This window comes from Carica papaya, chromosome 5 (assembly GCF_054855325.1).
Source record: "Carica papaya isolate Zhongbai chromosome 5, ASM5485532v1, whole genome shotgun sequence".
Taxonomy (NCBI): domain Eukaryota; kingdom Viridiplantae; phylum Streptophyta; class Magnoliopsida; order Brassicales; family Caricaceae; genus Carica; species Carica papaya.
In genome coordinates this window covers 13,137,981-13,161,455 of record NC_142313.1, presented here as the reverse complement: position 1 = coordinate 13,161,455, position 23,475 = coordinate 13,137,981, and the positions used below count along the sequence as shown (strand labels likewise).

Here is a 23,475-nt window from a genome sequence, read left to right as displayed (position 1 = left end):
TAGAGCAAATTGAGACATTGGTTTTGCTTGTGTGTTTTGGAATTAGCAATAATGGAGAATATTAATTTAGTGATTGAAAAGGGAAACACTAATAATGCTTTGGTTTTCTTCTTTTTGTTATTCTTTTTCAATTTATACTATGCCCTTTGATGACATTTCTTAATGGCTTCTTTTGGCTGAACTTTTAGAAATTATAACAAGTTGCTCCCTACTTAGTTTGGGAGGCTAGTACTATATCTAATAATAATGTTATATGGAGTAAGTTCATGAATTCTTAATCAAGTTCATGAATTCTTAACCCCTATTCTCATGTATATATGTATATATCTCTATTTTTTTTATAATTTTATGCATTAAAATAGACATTATTAATTCCTTTTCTAATTCAAACAATTCCACCCATCATATTGATAATCAAACCTAACCTAATTAAATCTATTTAATTGGCATCCTTCACAATTTTGTCAACCCTAGAGGCATTTGCTATCATCGCAGGGGGGGTACGTGGTACGTGGATATAGGTGTGGGGGTCCACCTGGACTCGTGGATGCGTAACCTCCATTGCTATAAATATACGAAGCTGGGCGGTGGGAAAGTTTCTGTGGACAGCTTGCTAAGTTTCAAACCCAGGATCTTTCCAACCAAACCTCCTGCTCTTATCATATTTGTCACCACCACCCAATCGACTATCATTTCATGCCTTGCTTCGAATCTGCTCATTTCTAGGTAGGATTTCAGTGGGGGACGAAGCCATGATCAGGTAAGATTCCCCGTTTCCATTCTGCTAATTCAAAAATAAACCTGAGTGGAGAGTTTCTTTTTAGTTCAGATCTTAAGTGAGTCTATATATATTTTATAGCTCAATTCAAACAAAATTTTAGGACTGTATTTGCTAGTGGGTATATTTGAATCGATGTCTTGAACCTAAACCCATGGCTCAAGACTCCTTTGGATCGTCTCCTCCAAAGATGCTTCCCTTGGTTACTTTAGCCGCGACATATGCTTTTTTTCTTTAACTTCTTTGTATGTACACTCAGGTGTTTCTTTTATATATCATGTTATGGGTGTTAATTTCTAACATATATTGTTGCAGATCTAATGATGATTATGAAGAGTTGATATGGGAGGATGGTCGAGTTAGAATGCGAGGTTTGTCGAGAAAATCCTCAGTTCAAAAGACCCCCTCCTTCCTTGGCTATTCTTACCAGTCTTCTAAAGCTCAAGAACAAAGGGGGGAAGACACTTCTGCGCCAAAGAGAGTAAGGTTTGAGGCTGCACCAGATCATATCAACAAGTACCCTTTGTTGCGGCAGTCGGTCTTGGATCGGAGAAAGTTGGGTGGTGACAATAATGAGAAGATGATGGAGTCTTCTCCTTCTTATTACCCTAAATCAGCTGCAGCTTTCTTCTATGAACACAAGAGAAGTAAGAATGTAAACGACCCACAAACCGTTCCGGTAAATGAATATGGAAATCTGGAAGCAGCTGAGCCTTTTACACACACTAATTGTCTGCCCACAGTACCAGATACTGATAACATTCAAATAATTCCTCAAGCTTTAGATCCTCGTCTTGACTCATCAAGGTCGCAGAAGCAGTACTCAATAACTGGTAAAGCAAGTGAGAGGAGAAACTTCTCTATGTTCTTGACACCCCAAGTCCTTGGTAAACCCAACTGCTCCTGGAGGCACTTATCATCAGGAGTCCAGGAGATGCAAAGAAATTGCTCAAAGAGTGTAAAAAATGTTGAATTAAACCAACCAAATTACTCAAATAGAGCCCAGCTAGAAAGGACTGAGATGATGGTGCCGGGGGACGAGCAATCTGCGGCTGTTGAAACACATCGTACCCAGATTCATGATAGTTTACGGATCAACAGAAACAAAAGAAAGCACAGCGACGAAACGATTGGGGAAGTACCGGTTGCATCAAATTCAGTATGCTCCCGTGGCGCTTCCAATGACTCAACTTATATTTTGAAGAGGAGTTATCATCAGATAAATGACGAGGCAGGATATTTAAGTGAAGTATGTAAATTAAAATTTCATTTGGTTAATTTCTCATCTTTTTCCATATTCTGATGAGGAAATTGTTTGGTGCATGAAGAATGAGAAGGAAGAAGGTGAAGATACGATGAAACCAGTGCTTGCTCGGAGACCCAAACCAGCTCCCAAGAAAAGTGGAACAGCACAAGTTCATAACTTATCTGAAAGGGTAAAAGAAAGAAGTTTTTTTTTTCTTTCTGAAGTATAAAAATTGAAACTTTAAGTTTTAAGTAATTGGCTTGAAATATATACATATACAAATTACAGAAACGTAGAGACAAGTTCAACAAGAAGATGCGTGCATTGCAAGAGCTCATACCCAACTGCAATAAGGTTTCTCCCTTTCTTTCTCGAAAACATACAAAAGAGATGTTTAATATTTGTGTGTGTATAGGTAGCTGATTTTTTCCCATGTGCTGAATGAAGGTGGATAAAGCTGCAATGCTGGATGAGGCAATTGAGTATATGAAGACCCTTCAACTTCAACTACAGGTACACACACACACACACATATATATATATGTAGATCCTTTTCTTGTTTCTCTTAATATATATATTCTCAAAAATAAGAAAGAGTTACATATATACACAAATGAAATGAAGCAGATGATGTGGATGGGAAGTGGGTATAATTACATGTCCCCCATGATGTTACCTGCTGTAAATGGTTCCCTGATGATGAGTCATTGGGAGATGATGAGGATGCAGATGGCAGCAGCTGCTCCTGCCATAACTTCACCAATTCCTGGAGTATTCCCAGCGGCTTATATGCAATCTCTTGTTTTACCCGGTACTTTGTCGGCACCGGCTGCGGCTCTTCAGCTTTCTTCTTCTGCTCACTTATCGGGAGCTTCCAGGGACTCGATGCCCAACACTAACCCTTATTCTATCAACTACAAAGCTGCACATTCCTGATCCAAAGTCCTCTCAGGTTTCTTCTTTACCTAAAGTTCTCTTCCTTCTAATTAACTAGCTCAACTCTTAATCTTAGTATGCAAAAAATTATTGCAGTAATATCTTTATCGTTAAAATTAAAACATATGTATACATATATATATATATATACGCATATTTACTTACTGTTAATTGGGACATGATAAAACTGTTTGCTGTAGATTATAAAAGAATGGACGTATATTAGGAATGATGAAGATCTGGCCTTGGGTTTAATCCCAACTTGTTGGAGGTGGTCTGGACGCTTAATTAAAAATTAAATTAATCACTTTTATTCTCTATAGTTTTATTTGTTGAAAGAACTTTTAAAAAAGTAAAAAGAAAAAAAAGATCAGAAAGCATTTGATGTTGAAAATAAATTTACTTTTTTCAAGTGATACCATGAATTAACCAACAATTTATATGGGTTTAATAGATTTATTTTATTTCTACTCAAGTTTTTAGATTTTAATTTTACAATATGTAAAAAGTTAGTTATTATTTGCATGTTTAGTATATAATTAAATTAATTTTGTTTTTATATATTCAATTTCATAACTATAGATTTGTATTCTTATTTGTTAATAAAGAAATCACAAAAACAAGAAAACTTGAATAGAACATAAAATTGAAATGATATTTTTATTACAATTTCCATTCTATTGGTATCTTTTTTTTTTTTTTTTTTTTTTTTTGCTTTCATAAAATTAAAATTTGGATTTTTGAAATTTCTAACTATTTGAAATATCATATAAGCTAAAAGGATGGGATCCCAACCATACCATATTAATTTGAAAAGATTTTTCATTTATAAGAAGCTATATCTTCCAAAAATTGCATGAATTATATGAGAGGCAATATCTTCAAAAGAATTTAATAATTCATAAGTATTGGAACAATTTATCAAAAAAGAGATCAATGCATAGAAATTTCCTATCGACTATGTGCACATGACATGACATAGTAAAAATTTTATTTATCTATAATCAAAATGGTTATTCAATACCACAATTATTTATTGGCTGGACAGTATTTCTATCACTTTTTAAGAGGATATGATTTTGGATCAAATTATGCATTTTATATCTTGCTAAAATGTTGTAATATTATTAATTATATTATTATTCGTCTGAATATATCAATTTTTATACATATATTGTATCAAATGTGAACTTTTTTTTTTTAGAGGAAAAAGAAGTTCAATGATCTTGTTAGAATGGTAGGATTAGGATAATTATTACTCTTTAAACAAGAATGCGAAACTCAAGTAGGGTTACCCAATTACAATTTTATAAACTATTGCTAGAATATAAAAAGAATTAAAATTACAATAGAAATGCTTGTATGGATCAAATGGAGCCTAAATTCATAGTTTCTAATTTTTACTGTTTTCTTCTCCAAATTTTATGTAAATTATTGCAGGAATTAAAATAGCAAAACCATTCTGCTTCCCACAAAGAGATCATTGGACTCTTGAAGCTGCTGACTCTTAACCACCAAGTGTTCAGAAACACAACCAGTAAGTTGTTCCATCTTCGTTCATATACATCATCTTGCTTTTCATTATTTCCAACTCAAACAAAAGCTAAATATATATCACGGACAAAATGCAGCTTGCAGCTCACAAGGTTTCCTGAACAAGAAGATGATCTATTCATTGTGGCTTCTTAAGCAGCCAGTACTTTTCAAGCTTTGCTCAACCCTGAATGAGTTGTAGTACATGCTCTCCTCATATATACATGTATCTTTATTAAGTGTGAGTCATAGGTATGAAACCAGTTTTATTAGCTCTGATGAGCCAGAGTTTTCAACCATAGGTCAAACTGGCAATAACTATATAGCTTTAGCCGTGGACAGACACTCATAGAGCTGTATGCTCTATCTTGCTGGAACTCTTAGACCTGTATCTAATTTCGTAAAGTTGCTTTTGAGAAAACCTGCTGAGATTTTCAATCCTGATGATGTTCACATGCTTATATATATAATAGCATGGACTAAAATAATTTTAATCCTGATGCTGTTTCCGCAACCTTATTTTGCAGCAGTGACGAAAAAAATTGCATACACTATCCACCAACTAGCTATAGATTTCTGCTAAAACATCCACCAGAAAGTTTGCGGTTAGCGTGAAAAAGAAAAAAAAAAAAAAATGCTGCTTATCATATTATACCGATAACAGAAATTAGGGGCATCCCGGTACAAGAATGTAGATGAAGAGTTTTTACAAGTTAGGGACCTGTAACATCAGTACAATGTGGCTGTCAAAACAAGGATTATGCTTGTAGTCTTTATAGCAATGAAAGAAAAGTTTACAGGATCCATAGAGTTTGTTTATGGCTTTTACAAGATCAATCAACCATTTTTAGCGGCATTCCTGTTTTGTAGTTTCATTTCACATGCATCTCCAAAACAGGATTAATGCCTTGGAGGTTTAATCATCCAGAACAACCTGATTACTTCAATTTCTTCAACTAATAAACATCATCAACATCACCTATAAGATTAAGGGTGTAAGAAACTTAAGTCTGCCATAAAGCCTTTGTTCTTACTCTCAAAAAATAAGCTTTCCAGTATCTCTTGAATTCTATCAAACTCTGGATTAATTTTGTCTCCAGCATGAAACTTATGAATACAAGAACCCAACTGAATCCAGCTGCTTCCAGGTTCTTTTACCAGACCCTTCTCTTTAATCAATGTTCTGAACTTTAGTGCTTCTTTCCATTTTCCTGCTGCAGCATAGATATTTGACAAGAGAACATAATATCCTGAATCTATTTCATTTTTCTGGAGAATTTGCTCTGCAGCAAACTCTGCAAGGGCCATGTTTTTATGAACTCTGCAAGCTCCTAGCAAGCTTCCCAAAATATCTATGCTTGCTTCTACTGGAATTCTTCTGAGAAATCGGCATGCATCATCTAGAAACCCTGCTCGACTGAGAAGGTCCACCATGCATGAGTAATGTTCCTTGTCAGGCAGAAAATTGTAATCATAGATCATGGAATTATACAGTAACCAGCCTTTATCGACTAGTCCTGCATGACTACAAGCTGTCAAGAGAGCAATGAAAGTTATTTTATTGGGTCTAATTCCTGCATCTTTCATTTGCTTAAAGAATGAAAAGATCCTCTCTCCAAGGCCGAAAATACCATGACCGGATATTATTATATTATATGAGACAATATTTTTTTCCAACATGTGATTAAACACATTGACACCAAGTTCTAGATACCCACATTTGCAATACATGTCAATTAGGGAATTGCCAATAGAAACAACAGTTACAAGACAGCTCCTGGTTGCAAAGCCATGAGTTTCTTTTCCATGTCTAAGGTGTCCCAATCTGGTACAGATAGGAAGAATGCTCAACAGAGTTATGGAATTTGGTCGAAGACAAAAATCCCATATTCTTCTAAAGATTCCAAGTGCTGAATCGATATCACCATTTAGAGAGTATCCTGCCATCATTGAATTCAACAAAGTGATATCCATGACATCCATCTCCTCAAGAATGAACTCTGCTTCCCTTATTGATCCACAATTAGCATACATATCAATTAGTGAACTCCTTACAACAACATCAGATACAAAATCCTGTTTCAGGACATAGCTGTGCATCTCCTTTCCCTGTTTCAATAACTTAAGTTTGCCTAATCCCGGAAGAACACTGGCTGCAGTTATCACATTTGTTCCCATTCCTGTCTTATTCATTTTGATATACAATTCACAGCTCTTCTTGTATAGGCAATTCTTTGAGTAGCCAGCAATCAAACTACTCCAAGAGACTACATCTTTATATGTCACATTTTGGAACACAATACGAGCATTATCGACGTCACCACATTTGCAGTACATATCAATAAGTGCATTGGAAACAAACAAATCACTCTCAAAGCCAATACTTACAGCACAGCCTTGCAATGCCATTCCTATTTGCTTGAGTTCCAGTCTACCACATGCTGGAAGAACAGCAGCCACAATAACTGAATCAGGCCGTATTCCTTCCTTTCTCATCTCCCTAAACAAAGACAACGCCTCAAACCACTGCTCCCTTTGTATAGTCCCACAAATAATCGCACTCCATGAAGCTAAATCTCTCTCAGGCATTCCATCAAATACCTGACGTGCCTCCTTCAAACTACCACACTTTGCAAACATGTCAATCATAGCGCACCCAACAAAAACATTTGGCCTTGGATTAGGATGATAAGTGACGTTCAATAGAATCATATCTCGAAGTTTTCTTCCTTGTTCAAGGTCATTTAAACCAGAACAAGCCTTCAAAACAAGCGGATACGTAAAATTATCAGGAGTAAGTCCATGGCTGAGCATCAGGTTGTAGAATTCAATCATTTTGGAGAACTGACCCACATCAAGAAAACCCCTGAGTACAGCATTCCAAGCAATATTACTTTTTTGGGGCAGCTTATCAAACACAAGGAGTGCATCACGTAAACAGCCAAAGCTGACATACACGTGGACAAGTTGAGAACCCAGCACCCTATCAGTACTAGCCGAATGAAAGAAACCATTGACAATCAGAAGAGCATGCAACCTTTTGGCCTCAAAAAGACAGGCCGGTTTCTTAAGTCGAGAGAAAAGGTCGCCGTAAAAGGGAGATTGGTGATTGAAGAATGGTCTTGAAGGTGGGGTATATTTGAAATGGATGATTTTCTGGTTTGTTTGCGCAGTCAAATAAGGTGGTGGGTCGGAATTTGGGTTTAGGCCTGGGGTTGGGACGAGAGTTGAAGTGGGTCTGCAAATAAGGGATCTCACTGATTGGATCAGAAGTAGTTCTTGGCGAGCTATGGTTGTTTTTCTTGCAGTTGACAGCATATTCTGTTCTGGGGTCTAACGTGTCCTGGTAATTTTGCATGATTAGATTTTGCCTGAGAAATTGGAAGAAAATAGAAGCAGCAGAAGAGAAGTGTTTGAAGCTAGCTAACATGGCCACCTGCCAACCGTAAGCATTTTACTGGGCGCAGTTAAGAGTCCGCACAGAATGCCTGACACTACTTCAGTGGAACGTGCCATTGGCACCATTTGAGAATTGCAATTCGCATTTACTGAATACATACATATATATATACACACACACACACACACACACACATATGATCTCGCTAAGAAAAAACGAATGTATAGATACGTACTACAAAGCAATATTAAATCAAAGAAATGTGTAAATTATATTTTACTTATTTGCTATTTCATTTTTCAACGTATTTGAAATTGGCTTTTTACTTTCCTCAATATTTAAATTTATTTTTTAATTTAAACTAACATCCTCAAACATTTGCCATGCCTTTGATAAGAAGTTAAAATTTTATAACGCAAGTATCCTATACAAACTAGATTTATTAAATAATTTGTCAAATATTTGCCGTTTACTTGAGTTTTGTCATTGCTTTTTTAACAAGAGGTTTTACTTGAAAGGAACCCCTTCAAGATCTTTTTGAATTGTGAGAGCGCATGACAAATACTTAGGGCTCTTAATTATAATAAGGAAAAGAATAATTTTTATTGTAATTTATGGATAGTGATGCAAATAACTTCGACCTGCTTTTATGACACTTTTGTTTTTTTTTTATTTTTAAATATTTTTATTTCTCTCTATAAATTATAATAGATATATTTTAATTGATTATAGATTTTTTTAAAAAAATATATATAAATTAAGTTACCACAAGTGATTCAAATTAAACTTCAATCAGTAATCTTATTTGAAATAGTTCTACTAAACTCTGAAATCACTTCAATATTAAAATATTTTTCTCACAAATTAATTCGAGAGAAAAAGAACAAGGAAGATGAGAATACCGTATTAAGAAAAGTAAATGAACAGTATTTCTATTAATGAGATGAGTTGAGTATTTATATACAATATCTAATCTTGATTAATTATATTAAAAAAAATTAACTAACCAGTTATCCAAACAGCTTTAACTAATTACAACAATTTTTTTTACTGTAATGCTGAATGTAGAATTTAACTTTTTCAACTGTTGATTGTACATGTTGACTTATTTTACTTCTTATTAAGTACAAACCATTAGATTGTGAGTTTTATGTCTAAATTGGGTTCCAACTTGCTAATAGAAGTAAAAGCCTGAAGTACTTTTACGAATTTAAAAGATATTTTTCTAATATGACGTCAAAGAATTAATTGTTGAATTGACTCTCTTTTGGCAAACACCTCCTTAATAAATTGGCTAACAATGAAGCTTCGACCAAAACCAATAAATCTAATGTCCAAATATTCCTCTAGGAAGATTAAGAACTCTAATTCATTCACGTTTACAAGGGCAATAATTGTGTCAATCTCCTCCTAGATGCATCAACCCATTAGAGCTACTTATCTAAACAAACCTCTAGAATGGTTGGAGAACCACCTTCACTTGAATAAACTGCAATATGGTTTAATTATATTTATTCGACATTTATTTTCATGATTTTTTCTACTTTTGTAGCAAAAAAAAAAAAAAAAGAAAAAAAAAATATACGGTTGTTAAATCTATTTTAAATGATGTTAAAATACTTGTTTAATTTATTATATAAGTTTTTTTATTTGAGTTAGTAGGTACTATAATCAAATTATACATCATAGTTAGAGTGATTTTATGCCTCCTAGAATTCTATCTATATTAAAAATGATAGTCCTTGTCTTACTTTTTCAAAGTGATTATGCTTCTATTTAATTGATTTATTAATTTTTTTAAAAAAAAAAAAAATTCACTTGCGTAATAACTGTTTGGTAATAAAAATTTTTGCTTGAAAGTAATTTAAAAACCTCAGAACTCAATCAATTATAAAATATCATAATTATAAAACCTTAGAAATGAAATAAGTTATAAAATAATAGGTGTTTCCAAATAATTTTCCACCAGCAAAGAACAAGCCTCTGCTTTTTTTTTTTTTTTTTTGTATTAACATACATCCATTTAAAGTAAACCATATAATAATTAAATTGAAAATGAATTACTATTATATTAAATACTTCCTCCGTAACTTTTCATCTTAACTAATGAAAGTACATTACTTGGTTACTTCCCTCTTTTTATTTAAGTTTCAATTTGTCCTTCAAAAAAATTCAACTTTTAAGTTTATTCAATATTCTAATTTATGTATAATTAAAATCATAAAGAAGAAGAAAAATAAATATTAATCTACATGTTTTGATCAAAATAGAAAAAGAATAACATAAAATAATACTTACATAACAACTAATTATTGAAGAAACATCTCATTTGGCGCCTCCGTTCTGTTCAAGCTTTGTAAAAATTCCCACTCAGCCAACCAGCCTTCATTAGAAGATGAATGGTCCATTCCTTTGCCAGTGGATACAATTCTTTGGATATTTACATAATCAACTAAAAGAAAATGAAATACAAAAGGAAAAATGCCCCTTCATCAACTGCTAATAACACTACATTTGGATACATACATTGCGGATTTTATACAAACAAAACAGATCTAGAGATTGATGGCTACACTTCTAAGTTATATGACAAAAGAATGAAAGAAATCATAAGATGTAACTACGCAGGTTCAAGAATTGAACTTTTTGATTCATCTTTTCTGCCTCTTGCAACAGTTTCCAGAATTTCTGATGCCACACCAGGACCATCAGCAAGCCTGAGATTTGAAAGAATGTTACTCAATGATTCTGCAGATTTCGAAGAAGCTGCTTTTCCTGCCGCTTGAACTTGTGACTTTTCACTTTCTAGTTCCAACTCCAATTTGTTAAATTCATCTTCAATATCTTCATCTTCAATGTCAGCATATGAAGGAGTGGATCCTGTAACGGCCACCAAGATCCCAGTTAAATAAAGCAAATATACAAAGATGTCATCTGTAAATTCATAAAGCCATAATTCCTACTCATTGGAACTTTGAACAATTAAAGATATGCAGTTTATAAAGCACCAACCAAGAGCTTTTTCAACTTGCTTCTGTGAATCAATTATCTCCTCGAGTTTGTCTAAACAAACTTGAACTTCCTCAAAACTGATCTGATTTTCCTTCATTATCCTGCCTCCAATTTGGATAGCTTCAGAAAGCTGCATTTAGATCATCATGGATCAGGAAGTTCAAGGCTTTACAGTTTAAAACTTGGTTATACAAAAGTGTGGAGCTCATATACGAGAATAGTAACTTTTGCCTGTTCAGTAGTATGAAATAACAAAAGCATTTGAGGTTCAATGATGTACATTTGCCATACAGATAAGCTTTATCTGCAACTTCATAAGAATTCAAATATACCTTTTTGGTGGATTCAGCATCCGCAATTACATTTAGGACTTCCTCCACCCTGTTCAGAAGGGATGTATATTTTTCTCTACTCTCATTGCCCAACTTCATCTCCTTTGCATACCTCAAAGCCAGTTTCTTGTTTCCAGATTTTAAAGAAGTCAATGCTGATTTTCTTGATCTAGAGAAAAAAATTTATGGAAACAGTGAGGAGTGGACTTGATTTCAGGTAGTGCAACCTACATCCTCAACAGAATACAATTTCTAAGAGAGAATAGAGAGCATAATGGATGAAAAACAATGTTTCATAATCACACTTGATGTCTGCAATAAATGCCAGCAATCAACCGTCTTCAATTTGTTCATAGTAAGAAGAAAACCCAGTCACAATCTCATTTGACCGGTGCATTTTTTGCATCATAATGGATCAGTCAATGAAAACCTGGGGTGAGAATCATAACAATCTCTTGATAATGCAAAATCACATGCTTTACGATTCCAATGATTTCCTAAATCCATACAGGTCATGTCATCCATGATTATGCGGGCACCTCAAGCCAAAAATACCACATATGCAAGTCAATTACCAAGTTAAGAATATATGTGTGTGTGTATATATATATATTGGAATGCTAAGACAAAATTACCCCTGATAACGCTGATCAATCAGATCAAGTTGTTCTTGAAGCTTTTCGGTTGTCCATATCAAATGCAGAACATCACAATCTAAACTTGAAATACTGGGAACTGCAGCTGGTGTTAGGGAAACTTTTATACCCTGTGAGAGAGGTTAATAAGCTTAGCCTGCTGCTGAGAGAAATATGCATAAGCATACCACATGATGTAATCAATTAAGCTTGTTGAAGTAGTTCTTTTCAGAGATAAGAGAACCTATTTTAGAGGGCAAATAGTTGAGTCAGAAACTTCTGAGAATATCAGAATTTATAGATTGCTTACAAGTAGGTTCGTGATCCGGAATAACTAAGGACATTTCTTTGCTAAATATTTTAACAAAAAAAAAGATGGAATAGAATAGCTATTCTGTGATATCAAAACAATGTTTTGAAGTAATTGTAATTACATGGACTTCTTGCTTTGACAACGGTACGGTGTCTGTCAATTGGCTATTATTTTCCAAGAAAAAGAGAAATTCCATAAAAGATCGCCAAGGAGGTTTCCAAGGTCTTTGTCTTTACAAGAATAAAGTACCAAAGAGGTTTCCAAGGTCTGCTTCATGGAGTATGCTGTCTTACGTGTGCAGGTATGAGTTGTAGATATTGACATGTTAGAAGATAAAGGTTACGTGTACATACAAGGCTTATTCAGACCTATGCTAGCAACTAAACAACCACTAACAGAATAGCGTCAAGTATTGAATTACATATTAGCATTTATTTTTAAATAACCAGTATTCAAGATTTCCTATTAACTTCAGTTGAGGTTGAAAAATTCTTGTTGGCAGAACTAACCGGCCAACTATAAGTTCAACCTCAATCTAGACATCAATGAAACAGATTCAGTTTTCAGAGAAGATAGCAGAACAATATCTAGGAAATATAGTTGAGCAATGGACCATATAGAATACCTCTATTAGTTCCTTCTTAGTAATGGAGAGATACTGTGTGTTCCCACATTTAGACAAGTAACTCAAGACTGCAAATGCTTCACTAGATCCTCTACAAATGTTTTGGAACTTCTTCATCGTAATAACACATGAAGAAGTCCAATGGGTCTCGGATAAAAGTTTAACAACTTCAGCTGCTTTCTCCTGTATATCAATGACAACAGAACATAAACTCATAGTCACAAGATGTCAACTATGGTTGGAAATGATGAAGAGTGAATATGAGCTAGACTTTCTAAATAGATTAAGAATTATATTTTTTTAAATATAGAATTATTGTATTCTTTAGAAGTGTATTATTATAATATTAGTAGCTTTAGGATTTTATTCTTAACTATTAAGTTTTCTATTATATCCTTTTAATTATTTGTTGGATTAGTATTTTGTACTTTAAGCATAACTTTGAACTTCAATTTTATGGAATTAAAAATATCATGACAGTTCTCTCAATAGCTTGGTTGTGTTATAAAATCAACTCTTAGGGTGATGCTTAAGGAACTCTCAGATTAGGTCTGACAATTAAGGGATTCTAGGTGTTACTGCTAATTATTCTTTTGTTTTCTACCCCAATTCGAGGTGTGATATCCAAGAATACTTAAATTTAACCCAAACCACTGAATAGGTAAACAGTAAGTGTCCTAAATCAATCAGTATGAAGTTAAAGTTCTTAAGCCCCAAAAAAAATCAGCTGCCAGATCACCATAAACCAAAGTGCAACTTTCGACATAGCCTCTACCTGCAGCACTAAGGACTCTTGACTGGCCTACATACAAAGCTCTGCCATAAAAGACCAAATTAAAATAACATGCCACTTGAGGGGGCAAAAGTTGTGAATTGTGTCTAAACAGGCTGTAATAATACCTGCTACAAAAGATTACTATCTCTGACCATACAGATACCGCCTAATAAACTATTTATGATCTCTAAAACCATACACAATATGTTTACAAGATAGCAACCTATTTAGATCACCTGATATGTTTTCTATGAAATGTTAAATGAGTTTTAAGCAATCAGAAACTTGAATTAACTTGTTTAACATGTGTATTAAATTTATATATATCCTATCGTATATTATGATATATATTCTATTATGTATCTCTTAACACAAATATATGATGATATATGTATATTAATATATACATATATTTAGTGGATCAAATATATTAATGAGATTAACATATTGACCAGTCAAACATGCCCAAATGGGGTTATGTAGATTTAACCTGTTTAGAACCAATTTCCTAACGACTCTAAATGGGTTTTAACTCATTAATACTCAAACCTATTTAGATTAAACTTAATGAGTCCAATTCTGTGCCCCATACGGTTGTGTTAAATTTTGCTAGACCTACATATCACTGTTTAGGAAGAGCTCTTACTAAACCCTTATCTGTAACCCCCTTATCCAAATAAGTTAACCGCCAATACCAACATCCTTCTGTGATAGGAGGGCCACATGTTGTCCGAAGCAGTCAACTCAAGGATGAACTTCATTAGATGTGCTTTGTTTTAAACTCTTTTTTTTTTTTGTGTAACCGAGTTTGAACATATTGCTTCATACCTTAATCAGACTGGTTATGCACTCTTCTAATCCATCCATGCTGGTATGACCAATTCTGTTTTGCTTTTGATCTTTTCTTGAGTTCTAATAGTGACTGACGCGAATTACATGCAAAATAAGCTGTTCAAGCACAATTAAATACCTTGAGCATGAGATTAGAGATAGTGGAAAGCATAACCAATGCACTTCTGGAAGAACTTTGAAGTATGTGTATAGGACAAGCTGGCCAAACTGCCCAAAATATCCAAATTGCAGAAGTAACTACTTTTGAACTATGTGATCTTATCATGAAGGCAAATGATGAAATGAAGGAGCAAGAAGAAGAATTACCAAATGAAAACAACGAGTTAGAGGTTGCTCAAGATCATTTACCTAAAGCATGGATGTTTTGCGCAAAGAGAAACACAAGTCAACAATTGTCTATAGATATTCAACTCAAGGATCATAACACACTAATTTCTGCATTTGCTGTTTCCATCTTGTCTACAGTGTTTCACACTCCTAACCAATTATTTTTTGCATTGTTTTTGCTTTTGACAAGTATGAGTTGTCAAGTTCCTTACACATATACACAACCAAGGATTAGGGTGAAGAATAGTTGAGTAGCAGTAGAAAGAAGAAGAAATAGAGAAATGAGAGAGAAATGAGGGAGAAAAGAGAGGAAGAAGGAAGAAAAGGAGAAAGACAGAATTTTCTGGTAATTGAAATCTGTAAATGCATAAGAGTTTTGAGTTGCTATATTCTAGCCTTTTCTATCCCTTACTAATGATTCGGACTCAAATAAGAGAAATGACAGTAAAAAACAAATCAGAAAAATAAAACAGAAAAGCAAAAAAGAAAATCAAATCTGGCAGAGGCAGTATATCTGCAAGGACCACTAGTAACGAATCCTAAAATTAGCTAAGACTGGCAATTAACTGTAGTGATGCGAATTTTATACTGCTAACCTGGTAACCAGTCATTTGGATAGCTTTAGGGATTGAGGACGCCTCTTGTACACCTTTAGAGGCTTCATAGGCTCTGCAGGTGGTATATTTGATGTATGGAATGTTGGGCTTGGGTCCTCACCCCTTACAGACTAATTGCAAAGTTTGCTAATTTTTTATTCAAAGCTCCAAGATCAAAGATTTACATCATCCACTACTTCAAAATTCACAAAAAAAACTTTAACAAAGAGAGAATGATGCAGAATGAATGTGAACTAGAATAGATTACAAATCATACTTTTAAAATCTAGAAGTATTATATTATTGAGCAGTCCATAAATATAATTTAGAGGCTTTAGGATTTTGTTCTTTTAATTATTAAGTTCTCTATTACGATTGTTTAATTATATTTAGACTATGGTTTTTATATCAGCATTGTAAATACCTTTCTAATTGTACTTTTGAGATTATGCATTTTAGTAAACAACTTATCGCGATGATTGTTTGTAATACAAATCAACTTTACTATGATGCTTAAGAGACCCTCACATTTAGGTGTAATGCTTAAGAGATTCTAGCTGTGACTAGTTTATTTTTCTATGCTTTTATACCAATTCACAGATGTGATATCTAAAGTTTAATAAACTCTTAATTGTCTTATGCAAAAAGAAGAATAATGTGCAAGTAAAAGTAGATAATGATTAATATTAAAAGCACTATAAGCAAATGAGGAGTTTGAACCCAACACCATGCATTTAATTACCACACTTGGCATCAAAGATAAATATCTCTTGCATGCAAAATTCAATGCAGGAGGTTCTATTTATAAGACAAAATTCCTTAAAACTCTGAACCTTCTAAATTATGTGCCTTGACCAGTATCCACAGCAACCAAAACGATTCTAGTTCGCTCTAAATGCACTCCATTTAGAAGAAAGAGCCTCTAGAAGCAACTAGTTAGCTCATTCACTCCATGAGATAAAATTATAAATTCAATATCAGAAATCTTTGCCAAACAAAAAGGAAACAAATTGGTCATGGTCGAGCAAACTACAGACTTTTAATAGTGGGGCAATAATGACTCGGTCTTCAAGAATGAGTTCCGGTGCCATTCTGGTTCGCACCACCAAATTCCTCACTTTGCTTAATAGCTGAGAGAAGCGCGTACGAGTTGGATCCTCAAGATCCCCAATTCGAATAATATCACCTTCATTATACATGACGACCTGAAGATAAAAACACAAAAAATTAATAAGCGAGTACCCTAACATATGACAAAACAATCAAAATTTGAGTACCAGAAAAGCACACCAGCACGTCTTCGATACATAAAGGTACCAATCCCCCACGATTGAACCAAATATTCTTCACCTTTAAACAAAAAAAACAAATACCACTTAGTTTGGTGTATAACTGGAGACGAAATCAAAGGAAGGGGTTAAGGAAAGAAAGTGAATGGCTGAATGCCAAACCTGCGAGGGTTGAACGATAAAGAGGCCAAAATGGCGGCAGATGTTGAGAATCAAGTCACGCCAGAAACGGAATTTAGGTTCCCAATCTGATCTTTGGCCGCTGAACGCCTTGAATCGGGCTGTGGCCATTACCTCGTCGTCCCAATCAGGTACCTCCTTTAGATATTCCTTGATGGAACTCAAATCCATTTACACGGTAGAAATGCAGAATTCTTCTAGGGAATTTGTGTTTGCAGTGATAGTGATTTAAATGTGAAGTCCCCGCCACAGTGAAGTCCCTTCTTTTAGGTTTTCGAACAAAAAAAAAAAATAGAGAGAGAGAGAGAGAGAGAGAGAGAGACTTGAGATTCTTAGCAGTCGCAGAAGTAACAGGCCCGAATTTCCTAGAAAAACGAAACGGGTCGAGATTATTTGAATTATTTTCCTTAAAAAACGGGTTAAAAATGTTTTTTTTGGTGCTAAATCATGAATTAAGCTTCTTCCAAAAATCATGAATTTAAGCTTTTTGTTTCTACTTCAAGTTTGAATTCAAACTGTCCCCATTATCTTTTAATTTAATGTTATTATATTATGTAATAGTGTTTTTAATAATATAAATATACTATGTTATTTGAATTTTACATAATTATAATTATTTTTATAAAAATTTTAAATCTATAATCTAATTTTTATTTGCTCAATTCAAATCTATTAAGGATCCATAATAGATACCTAAAATAACTCAGAAAAAGGTATCAAAATCTTGATTTGATACCTTAGATGTTGTGGCCACTCTTTGGCTTCTGAAAAGAAGTACATATTGTGATGTGGATTTGATTATTTAAGTTTTGATTTTTAGGAAGATCTAATCAAGATTGTTCTTTTTCAAGTAATGCTTGTGTAATATTCAACTTAGAAAAATAAATAATTATTTTATAAAATTTATAAGATTATTTTATAATTCAGTATAAATTATTAACTTTTTTTTTTGTAATTATAACAAGAGCAACACTGCACGTATAAATTGTTAAGGTTTATCTAAAAAAACTCCAAAACTCAAAGGAAAGAAAGAAGAGAGAGAGAAAAAAATGAGAAGAAAAAGGATGTTTACAACAAGAATATAAATCTCCTAAATCATAAATTAAAACTATTTTACATGAAAGTTAAACATAGAAGTTAAAAAGGAAAAATTTTATGTATATGTAAAGAAGAAATACGTGTGATACTAATATATTTTATTTATAATATACATATCTTAAGTTTTCCACGTACATTAAAAAACTAATTACAAAGTTTACTCATATGGCAAATTGATTATGGATGATGCACTCATTGACCTTGAGCTTTTTCTCTTTTCAAAAAACCACTCAACATATAGGTAAGAGTATTTTTCTTTGAAACTCGATATGAGTAAAACATATGATAGAGCGTATTCGCCTTTCTTGAAACATATGTTACAAACATTGGATTTTCATGAGCTCTTTATTAACTTGATAATAAGATGCATCACTTCAGTTTCCTATGTTATATGGATTAATGAAAAGCTATTAAATGTCATTTATTCATCTAGGGATCATTCATCGAAGGATCCCTTGTCTCTTTATTTATTTATTATTTGTGCATAAGCTTTTTTGGTTCTTCTAAGGAAGCAAAAGAAGTCGGGCGTACTCTATTATGAGGCTTCACCAATAAGTCACTTGTTTCTTATAGATGATTACATTATCTTTGATAGGATAAATCAAATAAAAATCTAAAGAATTAAGAGGATCCTAAAATAATATTATGAAGCATCAAGTTAAACAATTAAACCATTAAAAAATTTATTATCTTTTTTATTAAAGGAATTGGTAGGAACCTTAGAAGGACTTTGAAGTAAATTTAGATTTTGGTGAATCCAAAATGTTAGAGATAATAAGATCCATTAGCTTCCATGATTAAGAATTTATAAATCAAAAAGTGAAAGTGGTTTACAATTTCGAGACCTCCATATTTTTAACCTAGTCGTGTTAACTTGAAGGCTTATTTAGTCTCCTGATTTTGTGCTTGGTAAATTGTTGAGAGCAAAATACTTCACTAGTAGGGACTTCTGAAGTGCTCAATTGGGGCATTGGCCAAGTCATTCCTAGTGCAGCATCCTGGTCGAGCGGGAATTATTAAAATAAGGCTTGTGATAAAAGGTTAGAAATGGGCAATGTGGTGATGTATGAAAAGATAAGTAGGTTCTCCGACAACTTAGGCATTGGATATGGAGCCCTTATACTTGCCATTATACCATTAATAAGGTATGTTAATTTTTTTTCATAACAAAATATGGAATGTGCCATCAAAATAGCATATTCTCCCTTCTAAAGCCCATTATGTAACTAGTATTTCTCTAAGCCACAAATTGCCTCTTAACAAGCTTGTTTGGCTATGGTCAATACTCTATAAGATTGGTATTTCAAGGCTCGAATTAGTTAGGAACATAAGATGGGATAGGTCTAAATAATAAGAATTATGATCAATTAGAAGAAATTAAGGCATGCCCCAATGGTTCCTTAAAATGCAAAATTTCATCAGTCTTACCAACTAAAGAGCGACTAGAACAGAAAGAGATATCACTTCATCCAATTTATGATATATTTAGTGAAATCGAGGAATCAAGTGAGCATTCATTTAAGGATTGTAGCTATGCTAAAATGTTGTGGAAACATAATCCACTATTAGGTATTCTTTATAATTCTTTACATTTTTATGTCAAGATTAAATCTTGAATCTTCTTAGATAGATGGTAAAACAAAGTTTATGATAACACTTTGGAATATGCTAGAGTAGAAACCAATGGATCCAGAATTTTTTTTTTTAAAAAAAAGAATGGACCTTTATTGTCTGATCATGAAGCTGGTATAGGACCTTTATGAGTACAAATAAGCAATGGAGCAAAAACAAAGCACATCTCAAATTCCCTTACCTTTAATTCAAACTTCATGGACTATTCCATCGATTGAATATTTTAAGCTAAATAATGATGTCATTATTGATAATGATGGAATGATGGGATTAGGTGTGACATGCAGGGATTACAATGGCAGGGTAATCTTAATAAGTAGGCGATGACTACCTTTATCTGATTATGCAAAGATTGCAGAGTTATCTACTTTACAATATGGAATTGAGTTAGTAAGAAGAAGAGGTATACAAAATTCCATTGTCGAAAGGGATACACAAAGGATTATTCTAAGGAATCTCTTCTAAGCACTAGTACATTGGGGAATTTGTTTTAATATTGAATGATATTGTTGAACAACTTAAGTTGTTTTTGTTTTTTTTCTACGAACTAAATTCTTAAGTCATATAATAAGGTGATTAATGTCCTAACTAGAGAGGCTCTATATGTAAAAACCCAAACTCCTACTAGGGATTCCAAATGTATAACTCAATGATAGTAAAATAAATAATATAATTTAACAGAAACAATTAAAGTTTGGAGTTACATTCTTTGCACGTTCACTTAAAATACCCAACAGGGGCTACGGAAATGCCCTCAAAACTTAAATAGAAAAAAAAAGAGAAAAAAATATTATTAACCTCTACTCGAAACTGACGAAATAGAAAAGTTAATTTCTTAACTAGTTTTTACCTTGACTTGTTGGCATATGAGGCATTTCGAGATGAAATCAACAATATCCCTTTTCATCATGCTATACCAGAATCAGGGCAACATATTTTTGTACATCTTAGTTCTTCCCGGGTGTATGGTGAACTTCAAACTGTGGGTCTCTCTCATGATCTCTCTCTTTAACTTACTATCACTAAAAATACACAATCTATCCTGAAACCTGAGCAACTCATCTAATCAAGGTACTAGCATTCGAGTTTTATTAAGAATAAGCTTCATTAGTTGTTTTATGTTTTGTACAACCTTTTAATTTTCTATATTAGTGGTAAAGCGTTGATATTTTTACTGAGTTAGTGTAATTCACCCCTTTATTATTAATTATTTTATATCAAAATAACTAAGATCCGGATCCTAAGCAGGAAAAAATTAGTTAAGAGATTGCCTCTTCCATTTCGTCAGTTTCAAGTAGAGGTTAATCATTTTTTTTTTCTTTTATATTTTTTTCGTTTAAGTTTCAAGGGCATTCTCTTATATTGGGCATTTTTAAATGAACGTGTAAGGAATGTAACCTCAAACTTTAATTGTTTATGCTAAATTATAAAGTTCAGTATTATTTATTTTACTATTACTGAGTTATACACTCAGAATTCCTAGTAGTGGTTTGAACTTTTATGGTTGGTATCAGAACGGTATTTCTCGGAACCATTTCTTGTACGTAGGGTTATAGTAAATTTAATGCAACCCGAATCTCAAACTATTGCTATGAAATCTAGGTAAAGGAACATGAGGAGAGGAAGACCCCTGCTAGATAGACCAATCCAGGAGGGATCGCTTTGGGATGATGTTGATCAGCTCTTCGAGATGTTTAAAAGACTCAATTTTGTCCAGCAAACTAGGGAGAAGAGAAGGGTGTAACACCCAAGTGTTATTATTTTTATTTTGTAATTATTTGAATTTTTTTTTTATTTTTAATTAATTTAATTTGATTTAATTTAATTTAATTTTATGAAAATAAAAATAATAATAATGATAAAATTGGGTAAAAATATTATTTGGATTTAATTGAAATTGATTTTGAGAAAAATGGGTGAAAATTTGGATTCTGGGGTATTTTTGGAAAGAAAATCAGAAACCGGGGTCAAAACACAATTTAGAAAAGTTGCACCACGTCAGCAGCCACGTCAGCGGCCCGGTCAGCAGCCCCGGCCAACCAGGATGCGCTGCGTGGCAAGAAAATGCTGACCAGGGGACGGGCCACGTGGGCGATCTGCGTGCGCGCGATCGGACGGCCCAAATCCGTTCCCGCGCGCACGGACGACCCAGATTCAATCAGGCACGGATGACCCAGATTGCATCGCGATAGACGGTCCAGATTTAATTCTAATTAAATCGCGATCGAATGGTCCAGATTTAATCTTGATGGACGGTTGAGATTAAAAGGCAAAGGGTATAAATAACCCCACCCACACCTGACCACAAAAACCCTAGCCGCCAGTGCCTCGCCGGAGAAGAAGAACCAGACGCCGGAGGAGCCGGCCGTCGCCTCCCGCCGCCGCACTGGGGAAGTTTCTGATCGCCGATCGAGGTAAATATTCTCCCCCTTGCTCGTTTTTCGATGCTGAGTACGCCTATGGCCAAACCGGAGCCAAACCACCGGCCAAACGGCCGAAAAACCCAGCCGAAGCCCAACAGCGCCGCCGCGCCCCTCCTCGATTTTTGCATCCGATGAGGCCCTTCCTGGCCTCCGTTTGATACAATTTTTATACCACTGTGATCACCGTTCTTTTCTCTACAGGCTGATCGGAGCCAAACATTAAAACGCAACTCACGTCGGTGGAACCCCCGCACCCGAGAGCACCGCCGCCAGTAAGTTTCGATTTTTTGTAATTTTTTGGCCCACCGTGGGCCCTAGGGTTGTTTTATCGCAGGGACCGATGCAAATGTGGCCAAATTCGGCCAAAAACAGCCAACCCAAGGCGAATCGCCGCCGCTGGAGCACGGCGGAGCCGCTGTGCCAAAATTTCAATATTGGCCGAAAGGGGGCCCTAGGTCTGATTTGGGATTTTTTTGGGTCACGTGCAGGTACCGGTAGTACTTTTCAGTTTTCCAAAAAAATTTCAGGAAAATTAGGGACAGCCCATAGGCGCACTGTACAGTTGAATTCAGACCCCGAAACAAGTAAGGACCCCTCACCCTGTTTCCTATCACGGTATTAAAGCTAAATAAATAATTAAATGGTATTTTGTGACTTTATAGATGCATAATTGATTAAGGTTGCCAATGGAGCCCGAGTCTGATACAGAGTGGGTCTGTTATTGTTTGTTCTAATTTCCAGTATTAAATGCAGTATGATGTTTGATGTAATTATGTTATGGTCTCGTATGCATGAACTATGGTTTCTTTTATTATGGTCTGTATTATGGTGAACCCGGTACTGCATTTTCTTATTTGGTGTCAATTACTAGTTTACATATTTTGTATGATTGGATTATTGAGATTAAGAAAAAATGCAAAAAGGTTATGTGAATTAATAAGTGGAAAATGTGGACAGCCTGACTAGATATCCTGGGAGATTGTGGACGGACTAGGTCCATAGGGAACCCTACCGAGAACATGGTCTCTCATACCGAACGAGGTATGGAGACCTTATGTGTTTTGGCGCCCATACCGGACGGGGTATGGGGACCGCCCGTTTCACCCTCATACCGGACAGGGTATTGATGTTCATGGTTTTTGCGCCCATACCGAACAGTGTATGGGGACGGCCCTAGAATCAGGTTGTAATGTTAATGGTTCACGGGTAGCGGGGACCCCCTATGGATCCCCATGGATACTAGTAGGCTGGTAAAAGAGGAAAATATGTTGTTTAATTATTTAAATGCAAAGGCGTGGTAAGTGTTATGTTATACAGTTTATATGATTTCATGATGATGATAATGTTATTGCTTTCATATGTTGTTCTCATGGATCTCACCGAGGTAAGTGAACAGTAATAATTTTTATATTAATAAACGAGTTCGTTATAAATTATGCTCCATTGCTCATTTTTGTTTTCTACCCACCTTTACTTCCGTAGCGGTGAGATAG

The 23,475-nt window shown here is 34.3% G+C and overlaps 3 protein-coding genes across 6 annotated transcripts; 1 reads left to right on the top strand and 2 right to left on the bottom strand.

Annotated features, from left to right (window-relative positions):
* The first annotated feature begins 577 nt into the window (after positions 1-577).
* On the top strand, positions 578-4,931 carry PIL2 (phytochrome interacting factor 3-like 2). Of its 2 annotated transcripts, XR_015819050.1 has the most exons (8): positions 578-760; positions 1,094-2,027; positions 2,107-2,214; positions 2,313-2,378; positions 2,472-2,537; positions 2,652-2,976; positions 4,401-4,497; positions 4,592-4,931. XR_015819050.1 is itself a non-coding variant. In XM_088219786.1 (7 exons), exons 1-6 carry the CDS (start codon positions 753-755, stop codon positions 2,958-2,960), a joined length of 1,491 nt encoding a protein of 496 aa, XP_088075912.1. In that variant the 5' UTR covers positions 578-752; the 3' UTR covers positions 2,961-2,976; positions 3,161-3,521. The 2 variants fall into 2 exon arrangements, 1 of the variants encoding a protein (XP_088075912.1); XM_088219786.1 differs by lacking the exons at positions 4,401-4,497; positions 4,592-4,931 and adding an exon at positions 3,161-3,521.
* A 229-nt stretch (positions 4,932-5,160) lies between these two features.
* On the bottom strand, positions 5,161-8,008 carry LOC148253760 (pentatricopeptide repeat-containing protein At3g16610-like). Its single transcript, XM_088219785.1, has one exon. The coding sequence runs from the start codon at positions 7,809-7,811 to the stop codon at positions 5,481-5,483; it is 2,331 nt and encodes a 776-aa protein (XP_088075911.1). The 5' UTR covers positions 7,812-8,008; the 3' UTR covers positions 5,161-5,480.
* A 2,163-nt stretch (positions 8,009-10,171) lies between these two features.
* LOC110814169 (SNF7 family protein) lies at positions 10,172-17,201 on the bottom strand. 3 transcript variants are annotated; one of them, XM_022041544.2, is made up of 8 exons: positions 16,812-17,200; positions 16,651-16,710; positions 16,398-16,565; positions 12,811-12,993; positions 11,873-12,003; positions 11,238-11,406; positions 10,906-11,035; positions 10,172-10,773 (listed from the first exon to the last, which is right to left on the bottom strand). In XM_022041544.2, exons 1-8 carry the CDS (start codon positions 16,998-17,000, stop codon positions 10,514-10,516), a joined length of 1,290 nt encoding a protein of 429 aa, XP_021897236.2. In that variant the 5' UTR covers positions 17,001-17,200; the 3' UTR covers positions 10,172-10,513. The 3 variants fall into 3 exon arrangements, with proteins under 3 accessions (XP_021897236.2, XP_021897238.1, XP_021897237.2); XM_022041546.2 differs by having other exon boundaries at positions 16,638-16,710; positions 16,812-16,876; XM_022041545.2 differs by lacking the exon at positions 12,811-12,993 and having other exon boundaries at positions 16,812-17,201.
* Positions 17,202-23,475: the final 6,274 nt, after the last annotated feature.

Bases quoted from the DNA above. Each gene is read 5' to 3' on its own strand.
- PIL2 (XM_088219786.1), top strand. The intron at 2,215-2,312 runs GTAAAAGAAAGA...TACAAATTACAG, and splicing joins TTCATAACTTATCTGAAAGG to AAACGTAGAGACAAGTTCAA. The intron at 2,538-2,651 runs GTACACACACAC...GAAATGAAGCAG, and splicing joins CCCTTCAACTTCAACTACAG to ATGATGTGGATGGGAAGTGG.
- LOC148253760 (XM_088219785.1), bottom strand. From the start codon at position 7,811: ATGCTGTCAACTGCAAGAAAAACAACCATAGCTCGCCAAGAACTACTT.
- LOC110814169 (XM_022041544.2), bottom strand. From the start codon at position 17,000: ATGGATTTGAGTTCCATCAAGGAATATCTAAAGGAGGTACCTGATTGG. The intron at 11,407-11,872 runs GTAATTTTGTCT...TTTTTTCTCTAG, and splicing joins ATTGATCAGCGTTATCAGGG to ATCAAGAAAATCAGCATTGA. The intron at 11,036-11,237 runs GTATATTTGAAT...ATCTAAATGCAG, and splicing joins ATGCTGAATCCACCAAAAAG to CTTTCTGAAGCTATCCAAAT.